The sequence below is a fragment of the Sebastes umbrosus genome, chromosome 10, assembly GCF_015220745.1.
Source record: "Sebastes umbrosus isolate fSebUmb1 chromosome 10, fSebUmb1.pri, whole genome shotgun sequence".
Lineage (NCBI taxonomy): Eukaryota > Metazoa > Chordata > Actinopteri > Perciformes > Sebastidae > Sebastes > Sebastes umbrosus.
The window spans coordinates 26,199,259-26,221,991 of record NC_051278.1 but is presented as its reverse complement, the minus strand read 5'-3'; the positions used below and the strand labels follow the sequence as shown (position 1 = coordinate 26,221,991).

General features: G+C 41.1%; 1 protein-coding gene across 5 annotated transcripts; it reads left to right on the top strand.

The window, feature by feature from the left end:
• Positions 1 to 98: 98 nt before the first annotated feature.
• Positions 99 to 21,402, top strand: ccar1 (cell division cycle and apoptosis regulator 1). Of its 5 annotated transcripts, none has more exons than XM_037782002.1 (26): positions 99 to 253; positions 2,868 to 3,029; positions 3,229 to 3,404; positions 3,531 to 3,683; positions 4,273 to 4,305; positions 4,862 to 5,058; positions 5,346 to 5,472; positions 6,341 to 6,460; positions 7,502 to 7,694; positions 7,859 to 8,003; positions 8,109 to 8,264; positions 8,416 to 8,641; positions 9,675 to 9,788; positions 10,118 to 10,284; positions 11,145 to 11,355; positions 12,548 to 12,631; positions 12,819 to 13,007; positions 13,266 to 13,457; positions 14,211 to 14,432; positions 14,518 to 14,647; positions 14,938 to 15,026; positions 15,123 to 15,263; positions 15,374 to 15,494; positions 15,684 to 15,866; positions 18,189 to 18,394; positions 20,343 to 21,402. In XM_037782002.1, the coding sequence occupies exons 2-26, from the start codon at positions 2,918 to 2,920 to the stop codon at positions 20,421 to 20,423; spliced, it is 3,768 nt and encodes a 1,255-aa protein (XP_037637930.1). In that variant the 5' UTR covers positions 99 to 253; positions 2,868 to 2,917; the 3' UTR covers positions 20,424 to 21,402. The 5 variants fall into 5 exon arrangements, with proteins under 5 accessions (XP_037637930.1, XP_037637928.1, XP_037637933.1 ...); XM_037782000.1 differs by having other exon boundaries at positions 8,085 to 8,264; XM_037782001.1 differs by lacking the exon at positions 99 to 253 and adding an exon at positions 999 to 1,146 and having other exon boundaries at positions 8,085 to 8,264.
• The last annotated feature ends 1,331 nt before the right edge of the window (positions 21,403 to 22,733 follow it).

Here is a 22,733-nt window from a genome sequence, read left to right as displayed (position 1 = left end):
GTGATTGTCAGTTTTTGGTGTGTAAGTGTAAGTGGTCTACTGGGAGCAGTAAAGATTACATCCTAACTTTTTTACTCATTTTCTGGAGGTACAGACACATAGGAACAGCAACAATTCATTTAACAAATAAACCCAGATGAACTACTTTATTCTCTAAATCTCTGCTGCCTCCTAGAGAGCACGAGTCTGTCGCTCCTGTCTGTGCATGCGCAGTTCGTGTCTCCATCGGCCGGGTGCAGGGGACATAACAGCGGTAAGCTCTGATGACAATCCTTTAATTAAAACCTCTAATACGGTAGTTATCATCAACCTTTAATGTGCGTGCATGAGAGTTGCTGCCACTAGTGAAGGTGTGTTTTTATTATGTTAAAACATCGTCCATTCACTGCCAGCTGCCAGAGACAGCTAACGTTAGCCGCCGTTAGTAGCCGTTAGCCGTTAGTAAACGTTAGTAGCCGTTAGCCGCCGTTAGCTACTTCAGGCCTCGCTTTCGATAACAGATCCAGCACGAGGCTAATCTGGAAACAAAGCTAAATGCTAACAGTTAGCAGCTATATATAGCTACTAACTCCAGTATTTACACGCTGCATTTTAGTATAGTAGTAGCGACACGTTTAAATAATGTTGGCCAAGCCATAATGACTTAAAATATCTAGTTAGTTGCTGTTAACCACAACAATAACAGCATTAGCTTGCTAGATAAAATGTTAGCTTAATAGCCTAGCCGCCTGCTAACACAAGGCCTATGAAAGGAGGATGAGACACGGGTCTTGTTGTGTTGGGTACTGCGCAAAAGAAAGTCATATAAATGTCTCACTATAGCCTGTCAAAAAGGTCATAAAAAAGCCATAGTATAGTATGTCATAAAAACATCATACTATATCATGTCGAAAACGGCTAAAGTAGTCATTGTATAGTATGTCCAACAAAATCAAAAAAGTCATACTACATCATGTCGAATGCAAACCAGACTCTACTGCGCATGTGCAGTACCCCCGTAGATGTGACGCGTGATGCAGCCTCCTTTCTATAGGCCTTGCTGCCTGCTAGCCTCCTGTCAGTTAAAGAGGCTAACGTTAGCCAGGCTGACGTCGAGGTTTGCTGTGTCAGCAGTTCCTAATCTACGGAGCACTGCGGACATCAAAGGTAACATCATTTAGATAGTTTGTGAGCACGATAAACATTTTTTCTCACGAAGAGTTAACGTTACATCGGCTTATTGCAGCCAGTCCCTCCTGTGAGACTAATGGTGTTAATATCTGGTAAAACAACCTTAGGCGGTTTAAGGTGGTGTCTTGTCCAGTCAGTGTAAACAACACAACAGCTTCTCATGTTTAATATGTAAGGGATGATGTCATCGTCCCCTTGTTACCGCTGCTCATCTCATTGTGACGCTGTATGTTACATTGGATGTATTTATTTATTTATTTTCACTTTAGTTTTTATTGATGTTTTTCATGGTTATACACATATCAACAACATAATGGCATGAACACATTCAGACCCACAAACAAAGGGAACAATACAAACAGGACTCATGTTTGGGAGTTACACTTCCATTATTATTTAAGGACTTTAAGAAGTGTAAACATGCACCATCTGCCTTTAAACACGCACTATCTGAAACCATGTTGGACTCTAACCACTGGTGCACTTCACACTTACTTACACTATACATCCTATATATACCACTTTATAGACTGCACATATGTACATATTACATTTATTTATTGCACATACTACATTTATTTATTGACGGACTGCACACACTATGTTCACCCATTCACCCTGTATCTTTGATATCTCTATTATTGTTTTTATAATTTCTGTATACCTTTACCTCTCCTGTGTTTCACCCTGTTTGCTGATGTTGCTGCTTTGACACCTGAATTTCCCTCCAGGGATTAATAAAGGTTCATCTTATCCTATCTTATCTTATTCCATACATTCTCATGTCATTTCTATCTCAATCAGTTGTCCTTTCTGCCGTCTTCATCGCTGTTTTGGTTTTTGAATAATGTCCATTTCTCCCACTTGTCTTCCATCTGTGTTTCTTGCAGTCTTAAACGATGTGTCAGCTTCTCCATTATGTATATCTCCTCTACTACCCCCATCCACTGCTCGTGTGTAGGGGGATCCACTCTACCCCATTTCCTTGTGATAGCTTTCTTACTAGCTATTAACAATATGCAATGTATTTTTTAATCCTCATTGTGGCTTTGCTGACTAGCTTTGGCTGCAGATGCACACACGTCTCTCTGTGTAACCTCCTGCATTGCAAAGTAAACACTGACAGGTTATAATGGGCAATTCATATGGCTAGCTTCAACTCATTTTAAGATACAGTTCAAGTTTGTCAGTTCAATACAACCTTGTGTCATCTTTGATACCCCATTAATGAAATATCAAAATTCCCTCACCCTGGTAGTGTTTATTTGTTTATTTGTTTTGCACAATTTAAGACTATACAACATAACACAAAAATAAATGAATAATATAAAGTGCAGGAAGAGGCAAAAAACCTGATGGGCTTATCTGAAGCCTCCACCTAGAGACAAGATTAATATAAATAAATAATATTACTACATAGTAGTGATAACAAACAATTAGGATAAGATATATATATATAATAACAACAATAACAATACAGTAAATATATCAAAAAAGACAAGTGTGTGTGTGTTTGTGAGGAGGATATTGATTTAAATATATATAAATGCTTCTGGGCAATCATAACCAAACCACATTGTGAGTGGGAAAAAATAAAAAACATAAAAACAGATACATGGACAACATGGGGAGAAGATGTTGGTCTTCCTTCTAATATACCTTATTTTATGTTTATATTGTCTTTGTTTTGATTTTAGTGACAAGCATCGGCCTGGTGAGCAGAGACTGCCCTTAACCTGAGTGAGTCATGGCCCAATTTGGGGGACAGAAGAATCCGCCCTGGGCGACTCAGTTTGCTGCCACAGCGGTGTCCCAGCCGGGCCACTCGGGACAGTCTCTTGACCTCAGTAGCCTGCACTGTAAGTATAACAAACGAGGGTCTGGATAGTTTCATTCCCTCTCTTATTGGGTGCATGGTTACACAAAATATAATGTTGTATTCTTTTGGTTATATGGACTCTATTACTTTTGCCATCACACCACCTCCCCCAATGTTCCCCATTCAGTGTGTTTTTCCACACCTCTCTGAATCTGGTGCCTTATTTTCCCTCTTTGCAGCTCTTGGTGTGCAGCAGCCATCTCTTCTGGGAGCATCCCCCTCTGTTTACTCTCAACAGTCAGCCATGGCTGCAGCCTCTCTCAGCAACCAGTCTGCTGCAAACTATCAGCTGTCTCAGCAAACTGCTGCCCTGCAGCAGCAAGCTGCAGCAGCTGCCGCAGCAGCACTACAGCAGGTCAGTCACAGCGAGGGAGTCCTAAGCACACTCAGCAATCTATGCATCTTGCTGTGGTCGCATGTAAACACTGTTCTTGACTTTAATCAATCACTATCCCTCTTATGTTCCTTGTAATGTATATAGTCTCAGCTCAATACAGCCCTCCAGCAGTATCAGCAGCAGCAGCAGCAACAGCAGCAACAACAACAACAGCAGCAGCAGCAGCAGCAACAGCAGCAGCAACAGCAGCAACAGCAGCAACCCCCTCAACAGCAACTGTACAATGTACCTCATCAGGTGAAACATATGCTCATTTTGCTTTGTTACACACTTTATTTTGGAAAGTGCTCCACTCATACTAATCCTTGAAAATATATTGGTTGATTTAGACCAGACAAAATAAATGACATGGGCATTATTTTTTATATTAACATTTCTGCTATGGCTTCATATAGATTGTGTCAGCAAAGTAGGAAAATGAGCACAGGTCAGGTCATTTAAAATGCCCTAAGCTTTAGCTGTCTGTGGGTAATATCCGTTTGCACTCTTATGTTGAGATTAGATTGACTTCTGGAATCCTTTTTGTCCATTTTTCCTCATGCTTTAGTGCTCCATATTTCTTAATCATTTTCTCTTGAGGCAGATCATGTGAATGTGCTGGGTAATTTGACACGATTACTCAAGTAGCAATGTGTGTATACACACATTGCTACTTGAGTAATCGTGTCAATAAATATATCTCGTTTCCACTAGCAGAATTCCTTAGTGAACATACAACCACGGGCTGTACAGAACTGTTATGAGAGTGTTGCATTGCAATGTGGGCAAATGTATAATACCCAGTCAACAAAATGTTCACCCGTGGTATTTTCTTCTTTCTTCACAGCTTCCACAGCCTCAACAGGCACTGCTTTCTCAGGTAGTGTGCAAAACATCTACATTTGCCATATACAGTATATATTATGTCATTTACAAAATGGCAGTCCAGGCTTGCCATCAGGGTTGAATTACAATATTAATATGATTTCGTACATATCTTTTTTTTCTCTGTGTATATCCATTCATACATGCGTATCATGTTCAGGGTCACAAGGGGATAGAGCCTATCCCAGAATGTATTGAGTGAGAGGGAGGGTGTAGAAGGAAAAAAATCTAAAACGCATACGTGCCTAAATCAGTCCTATCTGTTTACATCTTAGCCTTTTTAACTGATATCCAGGCCAAAAATTTCAATAGCTGACCAGATCAAAGTATTTTTGCCTTTTTGATTCCTGATGGGTTTTTTTCCAGTTTTCTTCATGGCTTTGTGTTTAGTTTATTTATATGAGGAAAAAGCCAAGTTTTGAATTGCTATCAAAATGTCTTCCTTTGCTTCCTTGCAGAGTTTTAGTGGCCATGGTATTTACTGATTACATGCAATCAAAGTGTATTCATAGTAGCATATTTTTGGATCCTTCTTTTTTCCCGATCCTCAGCCTCCCGTCGCCTTGCCCACCAGCCTAAGCATGTCCAACCCCCAGCAGACAGCCCAGATTACTGTGTCCTACCCAACACCACGTTCAAGCCATCAACAGCAGACGCAGCCACAGAAGCAGCGAGTCTTCACTGGTGTCGTCAACAAGCTACATGACACATTTGGCTTTGTAGATGAAGATGTCTTCTTTCAGCTAAGGTAAAAGAGACTATCTCGCAGACTATATTTCTTGTGCAAATGAGTGTGTTGGTGGAATGATAAGTTAAATGCCCTGTGTCATTAACTATAATTTCTTTATTATACAGTATGCATTACATTACAATGCCTTTTTCTTATGCCAGTCTTACACTGCCCTTGTCAATACCCATCATTTGGCACACATAACAGACAGTTCCAAAGGATACATGCACCTTTTTCAGTTTGAATCTGATGTCACTAGACATATAGAGATGTCTTGACTGTTTTTTTTTGTTGTGTGTTTTCAGTGCTGTGAAGGGGAAGACTCCTCAGGTGGGTGACAGGGTCCTAGTGGAAGCTGTGTACAACCCGAACATGCCCTTCAAGTGGAACGCCCAACGCATCCAGACCTTACCTCAGCTAACAAACCAGTCGGTGAGAAAACTCAGAGGTTGCTCTAAGTCCCTTAGGAAGGACTGGATAACGTTTTTGGGTACATTAATACAAAACTGGGTATCTGCTTGAATTTTTATTCATGTTTAGATTTTTGGTATCCTTATAAATGCAATCAGCATAATATCTGTGTGTCCACTACATTTGTTCATGGCTTTAAAATTGCCCTGTGTGCTACAAAAATGTATAGACACATACTTTGTTTAATTCATTCATATTTACTATTCACATGATAAGTTATTTCACATTTGAAAACGCGTCCCAATGATATTTTGAGTTGCACAAAATGTGAACTAAGGTTCCAAAAAAATTCCCCCAGTCTAGTACATTTTCTTAACTTGTGTGGTTGTTCTGTACTTCAGTTAGTTTCAGTATGGTTGACCTGCAACGATTAATCGATTAGTTGTCAACTATTAAATTAATTACCAACTATTTGGATATTTTGAGGACGTCATCTTGGGCTTTAGGAAACACTAATTGACATTTTTCACCATTTTCTGACATTTTATAGACCAAACAACTAATTGATTTATCAAGAAAATAATCAACAGATTAATTGACAATTAAAATAATCATTAGTTGCAGCCCATACATTTTGGCCTTATTGGTCTGACTAAACATTGGAACACTTGCTGACTTACCTCTTTGACAGAAGCTAAATGGTGAAATGAAAAAGTATCTTTTTGAATTATCTCCAAAAATGAGATCCACAGGTTCATTTTAAACCCTGGACAATTCATCTGGCTTAGTCTGGGGAGAGTCTTAATATATAGTGGGTTTTTTTTCTTTCAGATTTGATATCTGTACCTCTCTGTCTTTAATTGACTGTTGTGTTCTCAATCCATCCTAGCATCAGCAGCAGCCTCAGCCTTTACCTCAAGCTTCCCCACAGCTCGGCGGCCTTTACAATGAGCCAGGGATGCAGCTGCGCTACTCAGACATGCACTCCACTTTGGACAACAGACAAAATGTAACCCCCCTAACCCTGAATCACACACTTTGTTGGTCCTTCTCCCTACTCAATTTCTTTCTTTGTCTTTTTGTCTTTGTTTCCTGTCTTTCTTGCTCAACCTATATATGTTGAACTATAACCATAGTTGCATCTATTCTTAACTGCAGGTTTTGCTTCTTCTTTTAGTTTGCTGTCATTGCCAAATGGATAAAACCACATTTTTGTAGTGGTTTAACAATACATTTCTTTATTTTAAGGAACATTCATTCGTCTTACTGGGAGACTATTTTTATATTATTGCTTCATTATGCATTTTTGAATGTGCTTTTTGTGGTAGATTACAGCCTTTTTACCAAGTTATATAATTCTTTTGTTTGGAAAACAAACTAATGTTGCTTGAGCTGTTACTTTTGTTTCAGAGGCATTTTCGCACTCGGGTCTTCTTAATATTTAAATCGGTAAATTTCTCTACAGGGGACAATGCAGATGACAGAAAACAAAACCTTGTTAAGAGTTTGTGTTGGATTACAGTAATCTTTGATATAAAGAATTGGTTTGAAGTACCACTCAAATCAGTACCTCACCAATTGAATCAGTGCCTTACCAAGCAGTGAGAAATATCTAATTGTCATAATGGTATTTATAGTTAAGTTAATATTTCTGAATGTGATGGCAGTGTTGCCTTTTGGTTCAAGTGCCTATACTTCAGCCAGAGGGCCAGATTTGATCTCGGCACCATCTTTTCCTTTGAAAGTGCTGACCAAGATGCCGAGCTTGTCTGTTCACTACACGCAGGGAATATCGTCAGAATATGCCTACCTGGTATTATTTATTTAGGACAGCCTATCCGGGCACCTCTACCTTTTAGAGATTAATAAGACTTCTACAATTCTTTCATCCAAGCAGACTTTCAGACCTTTTCCCAGCTTCTTTCTTTCAAGCAGCCACTCACTGAAGATTTTGTACAGTTCATCCTGTTATTTGTTGAGCAAGATTGTTTCAGACCTGCTTTTGAACATATGCTCAACTCTCCTTTTTTTCTTTTCCCTTTTTTTCTAGAATCAGCCTCAACCTCCTAACATGATGAAGGCAGCACCCAACATGATGCAGTCGCTACCTCCCCCGACCACATTCAGTGTTCCGACCCAGGTTCCACCTCCTTCCCTCCTGCAGGCCCAGCTGTCTGCTGCCTCTCTGGCCCCTCTCCTCCAAAACCCTCCTCAGCCTCTGCTGCCACAGCCTCCACCCAAAGGTGAAATACTTGTCAGTGGGTTTGCATTTATCTAGTATTGGATATAAAGCAGTGATGATCACCACTATCTTTGCAGCTGTTTTGGCACAACATTGACCACAAATTCAAAGCGATCTTTGTGGTATGTTAAGTGGTTAAACAAGCACTATTTCCCTTGTCTCTAGATGTGTTTCCCGGGGGTCTACTTCAGCCCCCAGTGAGAATGATGCCACAGCCGCAGCCTGTCCGACGAATTGAGCCTCCGCCTCGTTTCCCCAGTCGCAATGATCGAGGCCCTGAGCTCATCCTCAGGACTAAAGAGGAACGCAGGTGAGATACCGATAGATATCACTTGTCACGATCTGATGTTTGTCACTAAAATATGCACTCGGTATAAGTTATTCATTTCAGTGTGTTTTCGCATCAATTCCTTAGTCGAGACAGAGACCGTGAGCGCAGACGATCAAGAGAACGCTCGCCCACACGTAAACGTTCCAGAGACCGCTCTCCCAGACGTGACCGCTCACCTCGACGGCCTCGCAGGGTGGTTCCTCGCTACACCGTCCAGTTTTCTAAGTTCAGCTTAGATGGGTGAGTACAATGTTTTCAGTGTTTCATGCTGATAGTTTTATTTTGTCACTGAAGTGTTGTACTGTATGTCAACATGTCAGTGGTGTGATAGTCAACAGTATGTCCTAGTTTGTGTTGTGGAGGTATTAACTGTCCTCTGTGGGTTCTCCAGCTCCAGCTGTGACATGATGGAGCTGAGAAGGCGCTATCAGAGCCTCTACATTCCTAGCGACTTCTTTGATGCTGTCTTCACCTGGGTGGAAGCCTTCCCTCTAACAAGACCCTTCCAGTTTAGTAACGCCTGTAACTTCCACATCTTACACAAAGAGGTGGATCCTCTAGTCAAGAATACGGCTGTGCTGGACCCTCCGGATGCCAACCACACCTATAGTGCTAAGGTATGACTCCCAATGATAAATAGATGGCACTGGTGTGTCTTTCATATTCAGTAAGATGCAGTGGGCAGTAGGGCTGTAACGGTTGTTGTATTCATGCCAAACTGCTGCGGTCCGTGGGTCACAGTCTGGTGCATGAAGCCGCACGCAGAATACACGGTATGTAGATTAATGCACGTAATGCGGAAGCAAATTTCACAAGCGTGGAAACTTTTAGTTGTACGGCGTTAGCAACATGTGCTGAGGTCCACACAACTAGCTGATGGGCGTGCGAGTCAGTCACTCTATAGTGAGCGCAAAAAAACCCCGGAGCTGGAAGACCTGCCTGCAGGTTCTCAGTCAGCTACAACAGCAATGGAGAGAGAGTTGTGTATAAAACAAGGACGGTGCGTCGGTGTTGCCCCACCGTTGTAGGGTATGTGAATGGAAACACACCGAGCATCACCCAGATGTGCGAATCACTGGGATGAGGAAAAAACAACCCGTATTTTCAGTTTCATAACATAAGAGACGCTTTAATGTTTTATAGCTTATTGGGACCTGTTGCCTTTTGGTGTTTGGTACGTGTTCGTATAGTGTAATTTTTCCACTGTACCAAACTCACACCGAACCGTGACTTCTGTGTACCGTTACATCCCTAGTGGACAGCCAGAAAAAGTCATCGCAATCTTCATAATAGAAGTAATGTTGATTAATTTTTTTTAACGTTTTAAACTAAATTTCTGGCCAGATCTTACACATTGCACCTATAAATATGAGGCAGCATCAGTTAATTTGGCATTAGCAGTGACTTCATAGAGCTACAGTGTAAAGAATTTCTTGTGCTTAGGTCGGCAGTCTGAACCCAACTACAATGAATGGAATGATGGACTCTGCCAATAAAAAAACTACTGTATCGAGAGATATTTACTGAACGTAAATATACTGAATGGCTATTGTAGGAAAAAATGCAGACCATAAATGGCGTCAAAACAGGGTTTGATTTCATTAATATTTTTCAGGATTATAACTGTAATGTGGTCTCTTTATGGTTCAGGTGATGCTACTGGCTAACCCCAGTATAGAGGAGCTCTATCACAAGTCCTGTGCTCTGGCAGAAGACTCCCAGGAAGTCAAAGACTCCTTCCAACATCCTGCTAGACTCATTAAGGTACATCAAACATTTTCCATGCTTGTGCCATTCACGAGCTGACAGTGATGTAAAGATCCTATTCCATTGCTGAGTACTAACAATGTGGAAGAGTCCTAACTGACGTTGGCTCCCCTTGTGTGTGTTTGTTTTCTCTGTTGGTTGTGGATCCTCAGAGGTATGATTATTTGGAAATGCTGCTGACATTTTTGTCTTTCTCTCTGTCTCTATTCTCTTTCTTTTGCTCTTTCCATCCTCCAAACCCCTTATCCATATCGTCATTCCCTATTTCCATCTAACCTATTCTTCTCTGTGGCTTTCCTTTGTACCCGTCTGTCTTTCTCCTTTAGTTTTTGGTGGGAATGAGAGGTAAAGATGAGGCAATGGCCATTGGTGGTCACTGGTCTCCCTCTCTGGATGGAGCTGACCCAGAGAAGGATCCCGCAGTCCTTATAAAGACAGCCATACGCTGTTGCAAGGCACTCACAGGCATAGATCTTAGTCTGTGCACTCAGTGGTAAGAGCTGTTATTCTCATCGATATTTATTTTTCTCATTGATTGTGTTTCTGTTTAAACCAAATAACTCTGCTGGTACTAAAATCCCAAATTGAGTAACTCTGATATGCTGCATAATTTTACTACTTCTATACAAAATCTCATCCTGAACATGTTGAAGATGTGATATTTTTTTGTTTTCTTTTTTTTATATTAATGATTATTGTTAATTTGCTACCTATTATTTACCATTATTATTTATTGTGTTGTGCAATGTTCTTTTTGGGCTTTTGTGTGTTGTCGTCTTGGCTCTCTCTTTCTGTCACACACTCTATACATATACAATATATGCATATTTCATTGTGATGAAAAACCAAACGCATGGACTGTGGCTGGAAGCAGTAGCCTGGACCAGAAGACACTGCGATTATGTTGTTTTTTTAATTTATTTTTCTATTCTCCCTGTTAAATATCTTACATATTTAACTGGCTTTCACTGTCCTGTTGATTCTGTCTCTCTTCGCACAACCCTAATGTAGTGCGTTAAGTGTATCCTAGGTTAAATGCAGAACACTCATCCATAATTGGCTGAAGCTATAATGGGGATGAATTTGGGGATGTGATTTATTTTATGTGATTGTCTGTCAACTTTCTCGAAATGGCTGCCGTAACCTGTGACAACAGTTGGAGAGCTGCAGACTGGGTCCATTTGTCTATACTGTGTGTTGTGTGGGAGAAGGGTCACTGTAATGATATGTACAATCATTCAGTGAGCTCATGGGAGGGAGTAGCTGTAGAAGGCTCGTCTTAGCAAGGCTTGCCTTTTATATGTGCCCTGACCAGAATGTTTCTTTCCAATGCACCTTCTTCCTTTGCGACAGGTATCGTTTTGCAGAGATTCGCTATCATCGGCCGGAGGAGACACACAAGGGGCGGACAGTCCCTGCTCATGTGGAGACAGTGGTTTTGTTTCTTCCGGATGTTTGGCATTGTCTTCCTACCCGCTCAGAGTGGGAGGTGCTGTCACGGCGACTCCGGGAGCAGCTGGCTGAGAAGCTGTCGGCCGAGCGAAAGGAGGCGGATGGAGAACAGGCACTGAACCGCTAATCCCTCTCTTCTCATTTCCGCTTCTCACAGGAAGGCACAGGAATTACAAACAAACAAACCCCAGACACACATCAGACACAACGCACACCTCACCATTCACGCAGACAGACACAAACACAAGCAGATTATTGTTCCCCCAAACCTCACCTAGGCGTCTTCTGTTTACTCCTCCACCTGTCCCTTCTCCTCTGCTCCAACTCCTCCATTCCTCCATCAGCACATCCACCTTCCCTCACATCCAGCAGACACATACAGTGGAAGCAGTGAGACTAGGTTGTGTTGTGTAGGCCCCGATCGCAACTGACAAAACAGCTTCCAGCTCCTCAAACGCATCATAATTCGGTGCTAATCTGGGTGTAATTATTCATGCTAATCCTGCTATTTTTTTGTGCAATATGTTAAACAATACTTGCTTAGCCTGCTTTGAATGTGGGTGCTTGCAAATTGGTTCAGCAATGGTCTCAAATAGTTTCTCAACTTTGAGCCAGTGGTGATTTTCTAACACTGGAAATGTTTCTTTACGCTGGAATCTGTGGAGTCAGTTGTGTGTAAATAACGTGTTTGTTGTAGAAATGTGTATTTTTATATGATTTTCCACAACAATTTGATATCGTCTGACTTCGAAAAGAGAACCTCCCCAAAGTCCTGTTTCTTGTCTGTTCTTGTTGATGGTTCTACTTTCTCATTTGGACTATATGTAGAATTTGGTTTTTCCAGGGCAGTTGGTTGGACAGATGGCTCCTATCTGACGTAGGTGTTTAAAACCCATAAATGGCAATACCCAATACCCCAGTCATAGACCATGGTAGCGCCACCCTATCCTCACTCCATTTGGAGACCAGCTTCAGTTCACCTGATGTACCTACACACCTTTTGGACACACCTCTCATTGATTTTTACCTTTTTTTGTGTTCCACAGATTGATTGATTGGCAGCTGGGGGGCATTTCTGTTGGTTTTTATAAGAGCTAGAGAGCTTCCCTGTGTACGCTTCAGTAGCAGTGGACTTAAACACAGTCGAGAGCTCACTAGGACGAGACAAAGAAAGACATGTGACCTTGCTTCTTGCACGGATCAACTTTAAAGCTCACTCAGGCCACGAGCAGTGTACTGACTGTCTGCTATCCCACCTCTTTCTTTCTCTCTGCCTGTCTCTATCTTAATTATTTCCTGTCAAGGAGGAAGAGGAGAAAGATGACGATGAATCGAAGGACGTTAGTATTCCCACTCACTGGGCTAAACTTGACCCGAAATCAATGAAGGTAAGATTCAAGGAGAAAACCTCAGCACTGGTAGAGCTAGGAAAACAGACAAACAATGAACTTAAAATTATTTGGACCTGTAAAAACTTGTTAATTATTGTAGACTGTGCATGGAGATATCTTCAGATTACTTCTCTTACCAAAGTTTAATGTGCATATCCCATGTCCCTGATTTCTCCCCTTGTAGGTAAATGACCTGCGCAAAGAACTTGATTGTCGCTCTCTAAGCTCTAAGGGGTTAAAGTCGCAGCTGATCGCCCGTCTTACGAAGCAGCTGAAGGTGGAGGAGCAGGTGGAGGAGTCTAAGGAGCCCGAGAAACCAGAGCCCAAAGCTGCTGAGGAAGAGGAGCCGATTCGCACTGAGGAAGACCGAGAGGTACAGAGAATTTTATTAATTAAATGATTATATGGGTCAGGTTTAATAATGAGAGAATTTAGTAGTAGCTGTGACATTTTTGTTATTGTGGCAACACTTGTGTGAATGTCTCCATATAATGTGCAATTGTTCATTGAGAGGCAATAATTACATTTCAGTTATGTCAGTCTTTTCAATATTATAAAACTTTTTCAGTAATTAGGTTTATCTTAAATTCATCTGAAGAGCTCTTCTAACTGAAGTGTTCTTCTCTGTTAGGAGGAGGAAAGGAAGCGGCAGGAGGAGCTTGAGCGCCAGCGGAGAGAAAGGCGCTACATCCTCCCTGATGAGCCCACCATCATCGTACACCCCAACTGGGCAGCCAAGAATGGCAAATTTGATTGCAGTGTCATGTCACTGAGTGTGCTGCTGGACTACAGACTGGAAGACAACAAGGAGCACTCTTTTGAGGTGAGAATTACTGGTCACAGTTTTATGCTGTGTTAGAGAAGATGTAAGAAGTTGACAGTGCACATGTACATGTCACGACAGGCCGTGATATGTTGTGATTATGTCACACGTTGGCGTGGCGAGGATGTTGCTCCACTTTCTCCGCCCCCCCAAGTTCCGGTTGCCAATAGCTCTGGAGCGCTCTCCCGTGTCAAGACCCACATCAGATAGTTTCTGGTAGGGGTGCTGTTGACCAAAGAAATTTGTAGCCGACTAACACTCATACGATTTCGACAACTAATCGATTTGTTGATTTAATCTACAGATCTGTGAGTTTCTCCACAAAGAATCACACAAAAGAACCATTTAAAATCTTGCCTTTACCAGAGATGTGCTCATTAGTTTCTTAGAAATTAGTCATTCAGCATGAAAAAAAGCATAAAAACTGACTCATCAACTTAAGAAATCTTAGTCTCCTGACACCAAAACAACCGATTAGTCGACTAAGAGGAGGCAGCCCTAGTTTATAAATTGTGGTGCTGCAAAGGCAGCAGTTAATACAGTTCTGCGGTGTTCTTGCTTGCTTGCATATTCTGGGCAACTTTGTCGAACCTCCTCTTTACGTAGCTCTGGGCATGGCTAAATCCACTCCTCCATAGATGTTAACCTTAAATGTTTCCATTTTGCAAAGGGTTTTAGCAGCTATCTTTGTACCTGTAACCTGTTCCGTGTTTGCAGAAGTGACCTTTTTTGAACTGATCTTTTTCTATCCAGGTTTCCTTATTTGCTGAGCTGTTTAACGAGATGCTACAGAGAGATTTTGGTTACCGCATATATAAAGTCCTGGCTGCTTTTCCTACCAAAGATGATAAGAAGGAAAAGGAGAAGAAAGCCAAGAAGGAGGTGGAAAAGCGTGAAATAAAGAAGGAAAAAGAAGAGGAGAGTGAGGAACCAGTAGTAAAGAAAACTAAAGAGGATGAGGAGGAAAAGAAGAAGGCAAGTCTATCTGGTCTTCTCAGTCTGTCATTTGCTCCAAAAATGATGTGTATTTTCATGCAGTTATGTGACTTTGTGTTTTTAGAGCGATGAAAAGGTTGTGAAAAAAGAGTTGTCTCGAGATGAAGAGGAGAACGAAGATGATGGCAGCACGGCCAATGCTGAAGAATATGACCCCATGGAGGCTGAAGATGCAGAGGATGACGATGATGATGGTACTGCACCTTTTCTTTAAATACAACTCAAACGATTATTTTTTTCCACAATATGATTTGGCCAATGATGAGAAAACATGCACCACGCTGAACCTGTGATGGATAACACTTCCACTTTTTCTGAGGCCTTAAGTGAGGAAAAGCTTAGCGCACTTTTTTGGAATATTTAAATGTTTCTTGTATTCACACTAATTAAACACAACATAATAATAATCAAATTTAAAGATGTATTGGCACTTGTTCAACCTCGTTCCACTTTCCAACTTGATTTTTCTATTGATATTCTCTAGACAAGGATGATGACGACTCCAATGACAGAGACCGGAAAGACCGCAAGGATGACCGCAAGTCGTCAAAAGAGAGGTCATCTAAAGACAAGGTTGGTTGGTTATTGTTGTGGGCATCTTATTAACACATTGATGTAGCATAATCATGGTTGTTGGTATAAATGTGGTTGTTGTTGTTGTTACACCAGGAGAAGAAGCTGATGGTCACACACAACAAGGAGCTGCTGATGGCATTTGTCTACTTTGACCAGAGTCACTGTGGTTATTTGCTGGAGAGAGACCTGGAGGAGATCCTGTACACACTGGGACTACACCTTTCTCGTGCTCAGGTGAACAGACACAGTCACAATCATCATCATGGTTTGTTTCTGGATCTGTGCATCCCTGATTCTTAATCTGTCTTATTCACTCACTGCCTGCCTGTTATGTCTGTTTCCAGATAAAGAAGCTGTTGAACAAGCCGGTGGTCAGAGAGTCTTGTTACTACCGTAAACTGACAGACCGGGGGAAGGACGAACCCATTCCTTCCTTTAATGAAGCCCTAATAGAAAACCTCATAGGTGAGCTATCATGGGTCTTTATGGTTAAACATGTTTCTGTCACTATTTTAATACTGTCAATTAAGCACAATTTTTAAATCTATGATGACATAGAAAGTGTCATTAAAATAAGCTACAGCTACCATATGGCAGAGGGCTTCTGTCGTAAGCTCTTTTCTTTTATTAAATTCTTCTCTCTCTTTCTGTCAGGTAACCGAGGACTACTTCCTGCTACAAAAGTTCGTGCACAGTCTGAGGCCAGTGAGTCTGGTAATCTGATCGTGTATAACGGAGCCATGGTCGACGTCGGCAGCATGATGCAGAAACTGGAGAAGAGTGAGAAAGCAAGAGAGGAGATAGAACAGAAGCTCATGGTGCAGGATGCCAAAATGGGTATGATTTGAATTGTTTTATACTGTGTATGGCGTCTTTGGAAATGCTTTCATAGTCTCATGAGTTGCAGGCTACACTCTGTGTCAGAAGTCCATCTGGACAATGATCTGGCTCAATTTGAGCTTTGCTACAAAGAAGCCCAGTCTCACTTCATTCAGCTTTCTTTCTTCTGTGATTTCTGAAACGTGGACTGGCACATTACTAACAACTGGCACATGCAAAGTACAGTTGGCTCGATTTCCAGTTTGTCCGGTCTGGTGTACGAACTTAAACTAGTTTGATTTTATGCAAACCAGCTGAACCGGCATTTGCCATTATGACATGTTCGAACAAATTAAAAATTAGCCTACATCAGCAACCTGTGCCAACAGCGTCACAGCTCTAAATCCAATTTGTATTGCATTAGTAATAAGCAATATGACAACGTGATTAACGTATTATGTTTGTTTATAAACGGACTAACAAAGCCACTAGTGTCTGACAGGCCGTGCACAATTTACTGCTGAGCCGAGACCAGCTGCATGAAGATTACATTTCAGTAGTGGTGGGAGGGAGGAAGATGCGCATGTTGTGTTTGTTTACTAGAAAGTTCATGTTTTTGGGGGTGCTGAGACATGGCAGAGTTAGTCTCAAAGAAAACTAAAACTGTGCCAATACGGCAACATTTTAAAGTTGAAGCCGACGAAAGATGTGGGCCAAAAACAGACGAGTTTTTGCTCACCTCTGATTCATCATCTAGTTAAAAACCTGTGTTAATTGTAGGTCTGAACAACAAATGGACCACAAAAACGTTCTGCATTTATTAGAAAGATTTCTTTTCATTATCTGTTCTTTACCCCGTTAACTTTTATTATGGATCCGATTAAAGTCAGAGAGAGTAGGAGAGTCTGTCTGTCAGCAAGAAACACTTTTTACATCATTTATCGTCATTTCCTTTCAGTCACATGTGAAGCTGATAATTCCTGAGCGTCGGGTTTGATTGAAGATACATCATTTAAATTTTCCCTGAAACATTTAGCCTAATAAATATTTCCAGTGTTCAAAAGACACAATAGTCATATTAAATAATGAATTCACAATCAGAATATCAATAAATACAGATGCAAATAATTAATAAATAATATAAAGGCATTGTGCCAGTTGAAATGGTTGCTGAGCCTCTAAGCAGAACACAGTATAAATACAGACTGCAGCTGTTATTCATGTGCAGGTGTTTGTTAAACAGGTAACAGGCCACAGAGAGAAAACACTGCTGCTCTGCCACTGGTAACTGTGTGCCTTTTATTAGGGTGGGCATTTAGGGCTGTTTATTAAATCAACTGTGCTTGACCCCCAACGATGCCTTGCATATGTTTTAGTTTGCAGGAGGTCTTCTTTACTATATAATCTATAGGGGTTGTCCAAAAGGCCTAATCTCAAGTTCAGAATAGAGAGGACGTTAAGTGTTGTTAATAATTGACGTGCCTTCCTGTGTACAGCAGTGTTACAGTGACTTTGTTGGCGGCCAACAATTTTCCCGGCTGTTTTGACAAACCTAGTCAGCTTGTTTGCGTTAATCAGGTCAGCATACCTTGTTATGATGTTAAACACGGGGATGCTTTCTGTTAGGTTGACATACACAAGGCATTCTGACTGAGTCTAAACCTTTTGGTTTCTTAACTAGGAAACTGTCTGTTTTCTCAAGTGCTATTTAATAGTTAAAGGCAGGGTTGGCGTTGTTCTCCAGTATACACTATTTGTTATATTGGTAGAAATGGTCTTTACACCCCGACAACGATCCATTACTTGTGAGCTCTGAAAAAGGACCAGAAAAGAGCCGTCATCTGTAGCTGCTGTAATCCTGTAAAAACGTCTACCAATCACTGCCTTGCGGTCCGCTTGGAAAGAGCCAATCAGATGCCTCCCTGCCTCCCTGCTGGTACCCTTGGCGTGCACCAGCCTGAACTCAAAGTGCGTCGCCGCCGCAAGTTTACTGGAGAATGGAAGAGAAAACTCAGCCCTGCAGTAGCACTGCCGCGGTTACTTGTCATGAGGTAGCGTTGTTGAGTTGAGGTCCTCTCTCTGCTCTGTGTCTGTGAAGTAGTTACGATGCGGCGGTGCTCGTGCATGTGTGTGTGGGGGGGGCGTTGCCTTGGAAGGAGCCCCGAGAGGAAGGGGTGGGTTTAGACGGAGCTCCTGAGGCGATGCTACTTTCAAATTATGCTAGCTTTCCATCAAGTTTGAGTTGTAGAAAAGTATAATTTGACCTGAAGTTGCTTCTTGAAAACCACTGACCTGCCTTCATTCCAACCCTCAATCTAACTGTGTGTTGTCTCTTTCCAGATGAAGACGCAAAGGTGAAAGCTCAGGTGGAGCAAGCCAACAAAACCTTGACCAGGGAGCTGGAGGAGGTGAAAAGCACATTGAGCCAAACTGAGCAGACTCTGAAAGCTGCGGACGAGCAGAAGACCATCTACCACGACCAGATTAACAAGACGTCCAACACCTTGACGTCCTCCGTCAAAGAGCTGCTGGCAGTGCTGAAAAAGGTACAACATTTTTACAAAGCATGAAATTGCTGTTCATCTATTTCATTTTTACCTTGCGTGAGAAATGAGCTCATATGGCCTTTTCAGACATGGAATACATAACATTGCCGGCTTCATCATTGTGTGAGTGAAGTAAGGTTGAGCCGGTGTAAACATTTTTGAGCCAGTTTTATATTAAGCCAAACACCGGACCAGACCTTTATACCAAATTTTACCACTGGGTGTCGCACTTGACTCAGCTTGTCACTAAAATAAGAATAGCTGGTCCACCTTAATGGTCAGTCCAAACTAAGACGAAAATAAGCAGTGAAAAATATTTTTAGTAAACTGAAACTAAATAAAAACAATATCCTTTATGAAAAAGTAAACTGAAATGATATTGCCTGGGTAAAAAACTAATAAAAATGATTTTAAATTTATTTCAGTTTTAGTCTTTTTTAGCTCCAATATATATCACTACCGAAAAATGGAAACGGCTTGAATTTCTGTCAACTCTCGTGACATTGAACCACAGAAACAGAATGGACTTAACCTTCCTGGAGATGGCGCTAATCTACAATTGCTTTATTTAAGTAGCTAGAGGGTGGGTGTTGCGCATCCGTGACACTGCGGCCCCCCCCATTGTGGGTCGGGGTACGGTGTTATCAGCAGTAACTGCTGTATGAGTGCTGTGCAGTGTAGCGGCGATTAACTAGCCAGTGGGACACAGACTGCTTCCATTCACATGATGGGTGAATGAAGTACTCTAAGGGTACTGGCATTGGTACTGGCATTACATTTTTTAAACAATACCCAGCCCTACTTTAAAGCCTCAATGAGCATCGTGAGCATGAGGGACGATCAATCTCAACGCATTCAAATCTGCTTTTTCAGTGTTTGCTAGTTTATTAAACTGATTTTGTGCATAAGAGACTATAATAAATATTAGATCCTGACAATTTATCAGTCAGCCTTAGCCTATTACAGAGATCATGGTATTGGTGTATATGTTGTCTGATTTTTGCTATGAAAAGTGATATGAAAGCTTTCATCTTTAAATAATTCAATACAGAAAAAGCTGCTTGAAGCTGTATTAAACTGGTGTCATTCCAAAGTTTGCCCAGCAGAGCGCGCTCTGATTTACCATTTTGCAGCAATCAGTGCAGCATGTGAGACCAAGGCAGCTGTCTGCAGTGTCAACTCAACATCATATAACACAGAGGACAACAACTTAATCACTCTAGCACTCTACACCTGGTTTCACGAAACATAACCTCACTCATGGTTAAAACTATAAATTAGGATAAAATGACACTTTTCAAACATTTGCATTTTGCAACATAAAACGGCAAACGTAACAAACTACTCATTCCAGCACCCGGCACTAGGCAGGCATGATGGGATATGTGGGTCGTCCCTATCGCTGCAATACACTCAACACTGGCAGAGTAGCATCACGGCTGAGCAGACGATGGTGCGGAGTCGAGTGGTGTCTTCATGGCTCAGTGTCTTGCTCGTGCCCTGAATGCGCACAGGTCTGACATTATGCCTGATCTTTGCTGTCACAAGCCATCCCAAAACAATTATCATCTGTTTGGATGATTGTATTTGCCTGTTACCTCTGGACAGCGTGCATCAGAGAGAGAGAAAGACCGAGAGAGGCAGAGAGTGAGTATGTGAGAGGCAAAATAACGCCACGATTGATAAGATGACAGAAATCCTTTTATTCATAATGGTGGATATACTGTAGCTCTCGTAGCGGGTTTTGTGCCCATATGATTTGATTCGTTTGGATGACTCGCACAGTCCGAGTGCTCAGTACTGAGTCAAGCAGCGCTGCAGAGAGGAGAGAAGGATAAGCCTATAAGCCTATACAGATGTATACAGACGTGCAGCGAGATCGCACAGGATGCAAGATGCAAGTTTGAAAGGAGCTGTATTCACTGATTTGTTTTTCTGTCTCTCTCAGGATCAAGAAGTAGACGAGTCGGGTGATGAAGTTACTGACGATCGCACTCGGACGTCTCAAACAAACGGCGCTGATAAATGAGTGACACATTTAAAATATATTAAGCTGTAACACTGATTATCTTAAACATTGTAAATATTCACTAAACAAGCATAATTTGGCGGTGTTTTATTTGGACCTATTGTCTCCTAAGTACATGTATAAAATCATTAATGAATTAGTGTTAATTTCACCTCAGTTTCTGTGTACAATAGATTTCTGAGGAGTTACTTTTCTTACCTAGAATAATTTGACAAAGCTTTGAAACGCTTATTTTCAGTTTGAAGTAAGTTAAGTTCAGTTGCTAACATTTCTTTTTGCCATTGCTTTAGCTTTGTTATGGCCAATAAAATGCTTTGTTGTAGATTTAAATGCCAGTTTGTGTGAGTTGTACTTTTCAGAGATTTTTGTTTTTCTAATGAGCAATAATGATGCTATTTATGTGCGAGAGAATTCATTAAAAAAACTATATTTAAAAGACACTAATTTTGGATGAAAAAGGGCGGGATGGGGGTCCATGTGGTTCAGACCGAATTTCTTTGTAAATCGCCCCCCATCCGCTGTTTAACCACAACTGTGTTAAATTCACACATTCACTTTGTAGTTCTTCTATTTTGCTGATTTAACTGGTTTCTGCTGTTTTTTCAAACACATGGCTATGCATGGTTCCTGCTTCTCTTGGACCTTTTTGCTGTCGGCGCCTCCTGACTGTATCCGCCGACTGCTGCACTGTTTCATGTTTTACTGTGACGAGCACCTGTCTTGTTTTCTCAAATAAGAAACTACACATGAACCAAAAGATTAGCTCAATGAATGTGCTTTCTGCTGAAGGAATCTTTGCTGCAAAGACATGAACATTTTGAAATCCATCTCTGGACTTGTGTGCGTTGGTTTGGGTTGTTCTAGAAGAGAGGCACAATTACATTCAAATGTGCTCAAAAGCAGGCAATTTTATTTTTGATATTGAAAATGTACTCTATGGATGTGTTGTGCAAGAGTAAAGTGGTCCATTTTAACACTACAGTGTGTCCTCATTTTTCCTGTTCCCTAATGTGAACAAGACGTATTAATGACGCGTAAAAATCTGAATCATGCAATGTGGAATCTGTGGCACAATGAAAAAAACAGATTGACGTTTGCAAAAAAGGGGACCTGACAAAATGCCACTGAATAGAAATAACTATAAAGCAAGATATCTGTCTGTTGTCCCTCTGTGTGTTATTCGCATAGCTCGAGAACCTTCCATCTGATCTACTGACCGCGGGTAACCGCAAACCAGGTGTGTTTTTCAGTGACGGATTTAGTGATTTTGGGAGCCCCAAGGTCAAATGCTGTTTTGCTTTACTTTTCACCTTCTCTAACTGGGATTGTTGGTGTTGGCAGTGGTAGAAGAAGTAGGCCTACTCAAAACCTGTTTTTCTGAAGGAAAATTATTAACTATTAATAGTAAAACTATTAATTCCACACTGTAAAAGTCCTGCATTCAAATGTTTCCTTCAAGTGAAGAGAGAGGTAATGTCAGCACAATGTACTTAACGTCTGTTAAAGGTGGAGCTTTCAGTTCTAATATGATGCTCGATAGTTTAATGACTAATAATTATGGCTGTCAATCGAGATTAGTGATTAATCACATGATTGTCCATAGTTCATTGCAATTAATTGCATATGAATCACATTTTTATCTGTTCAAAATGGACCTTAAAGGGAGATTTGTCAAGTATTTAATACTCTTATCAACATGGGAGTGGGCAAATATGCTGCTTTATGCAAATGTATGTCTATATTTATTATTGGTAATCAATTAACAACACAAAACAATGACAAGTATTGTCCAGAAACCCTCACAGGTACTGCATTTAACATAAAAAAAATGCTCAAATCGTAACATGGCAAACTGCAGCCCAACAGCTGTCAGTGTGTCAGTGTGCTGACTTGACTATGACTTGTGATTATCATAAAGTGGGCATGTCTGTAAAGGGGAGACTCGTGGGTACCCATAGAACCCATTTTCATTCACATATGTTGAGGTCAGAGGTCAAGGGACCTGTTTGAAAATGACCATGACAGTTTTTCCTCGCCAAAATTTAGCATAAGTTTGGAGCGTTATTTAGCGTAGGTTTTGTAGTTTCATATGATGCCAGTATCTTCACTCTAGCTTTAAAACTGAGCCCGCTACAACTTAAAAAATCGCAAGTTGCGTTAATGCGTTAAAGAAATTAGTGGCGTTCAAACAAAATTTGTGTTAACGCGTTATCACGTGAACTTTGACAGCCCTAGTAATAATGCATCATATATTAGAATTGCTATATTTTGTCAGTCAAATCTGAATCTGCAACGTAACCCGAAACTTTT